A 2,319-nucleotide genomic window follows, 5' to 3' on the forward strand; every position below is an offset into this window, starting at 1 on the left:
AGGCCTTGTCTACACTACGAGAGTAGTTCGATTTTACTTGCATCGAATTTTTGTAATCGATATTGCAAAGTCGAACGTGTGTGTCCACACTAAGGACAGTAATTCGACTTTGTGCGTCCACACTAACGGTGATAGCGTCGACATTCGAAGCGGTGCACTGTGGTCAGCTATCCCACAGTTCCCGCAGTCCCCTCTGCCCATTGGAATTCTGGGTGTAGCCGGCAATGCCTTCTGGGTAACAAAATGAGTCGAGGGTGCTTTTGGGAAACTGTCGTCATCCGTCCATCACTCCCGCCCTCCCTCCCTGAAAGCGCCGGCGGGAAAACAGTTCGCGCGCTTTTCCAGTCATTGACAGCGCGGACGCCACTGTACTCCGAGCATGGAGCCCGCTGCGACCATCGCTGCAGTTGTGGCCGCTCTCAACGTCTCGCAGCTTATCATAAAGGTTTCCCTGAGGCAGATGCAGAAAAGTCAGGCAAGGAGGCTACGGCACCGCGGTGATGTCCTGAAGTCTGAGAGTAGCACAGACCTGTCAGAAAGCAGGCGACCCAGCGCCGAGGACATCACAGTGGCAATGGGTCATGTTGATGCCGTGGAACGGCGATTCTGGGCACGGGAAACAAGCACTGAGTGGTGGGACCGCATAGTGCTGCAGGTCTGGGATGAATCCCAGTGGCTGCGAAACTTTCGCATGCGGAAGGGAACTTTCCTGGAACTTTGTGAGTTGCTGTCCCCTGCCCTGAAGCGCAGTGACACCCGGTTGCGAGCTGCACTGAGTGTACAGAAGCGAGTGGCCATAGCCCTGTGGAAGCTTGCAACGCCAGACAGCTACCGGTCAGTCGCGAACCAGTTTGGGGTGGGCAAATCTACCGTGGGGGTTGTTGTGATGCAAGTAGCGAAGGCAATCGTTGATGTACTGCTGCCAAAGGTAGTGACCCTGGGAAACGTGGAGGCGATCATAGATGGCTTCGCAGCGATGGGATTCCCAAACTGCGGTGGGGCCATAGATGGAACTCACATCCCTATCCTGGCACCGGACCACCAGGCCACCCAGTACATTAACCGAAAGGGATACTTTTCCATGGTGCTGCAAGCACTGGTGGACCACAGGGGACGTTTTACCAACATCTACGTGGGATGGCCGGGCAAGGTTCATGACGCTCGTGTTTTCAGGAACTCTGGTCTGTTTAGACGGCTGCAACAAGGTATTTACTTCCCGGACCACAAAATAACTGTTGGGGATGTGGAGATGCCTATAGTCATCCTCGGGGACCCAGCCTACCCGCTAATGCCCTGGCTCATGAAGCCCTATACTGGCGCCCTGGACACTGAAAAAGAACTCTTCAACTACCGGCTGAGCAAGTGCAGAATGGTGGTGGAGTGTGCTTTTGGCCGTCTCAAGGGGAGATGGAGAAGCTTACTGACTCGCTGTGATCTCAGCGAAACCAATATCCCCATTGTTATAGCAGCTTGCTGTGTGCTCCACAATCTCTGTGAGAGCAAGGGGGAGACCTTTATGGCGGGGTGGGAGGTTGAGGAAAATAGCCTGGCTGGTGATTACTCACAGCCAGACAGCCGGGCGATTAGAAGAGACCAGCGGGAAGCGCTGTGCATCCGGGAGGCTTTGAAAGCAAAGTTCCTGAGTGAGCAGGGTAACCTGTGACTTTATAGTTTGTGTACTGAGAAGCTAAACCTGCCCCCGTTTCTTTACCCAGGTAATGTTGACTATCCTATCCAGTTACATACCCCCTTCACCCCCCCTCCAACACACGTGTCGAAATAAAAATAGTTCTACTTTGTTAAAGCACACCGTTTTCTTTAATACTGTTTTAGCGGGAATTTTTTAAAACTGGGACGCAGACTGTGGTGCGGGGCGGGTCTAGTGTTGTGATGCGAATGCAGCTTCTAAACTCAAGGATTGACAGGCTCCGCTGCGGTGGGATGCTTGTTTCAACGGAGCCTGTCACCCCTCCTGATCGGGACTGTGTGTATGGGAGGTCTATTTGACTTTGTGGCAGGGGGAGGACGGTTACAGATCCCATGCTGTGTGGCTCTGTGATCCTGTCTAAGGACCGGCGCTTAAGATCTGTAACTGCCCTCCCCCGCCACAAAGTCACAGAGCAACCCACCCCCCCCCCCCACCTTACATCAAAACAACCTCCCAGACTAACCGGGGCAACTAGTCACTGCATCACTGCACTGTGTATGTGCCCTGCTGCTGTGCCTGCCCCCGACTATGTACCCTGCCAAAGGAGACTGTCCTGTCCAATTTCCAACCCCCTTTCCCCTCCTCCTCCAAAAGAACATGATTGAAACAGT

General features: G+C 53.7%; 1 protein-coding gene across 1 annotated transcript; it reads left to right on the plus strand.

Moving 5' to 3' along the window:
- Positions 1-379: 379 nt before the first annotated feature.
- On the plus strand, positions 380-1,663 carry LOC118159612 (protein ANTAGONIST OF LIKE HETEROCHROMATIN PROTEIN 1-like). Its single transcript, XM_035314184.1, has one exon. The coding sequence runs from the start codon at positions 380-382 to the stop codon at positions 1,661-1,663; it is 1,284 nt and encodes a 427-aa protein (XP_035170075.1).
- Positions 1,664-2,319: the final 656 nt, after the last annotated feature.

Source organism: Oxyura jamaicensis, unplaced genomic scaffold (genome assembly GCF_011077185.1).
Source record: "Oxyura jamaicensis isolate SHBP4307 breed ruddy duck unplaced genomic scaffold, BPBGC_Ojam_1.0 oxyUn_random_OJ71252, whole genome shotgun sequence".
In the NCBI taxonomy this organism is placed as follows: domain Eukaryota; kingdom Metazoa; phylum Chordata; class Aves; order Anseriformes; family Anatidae; genus Oxyura; species Oxyura jamaicensis.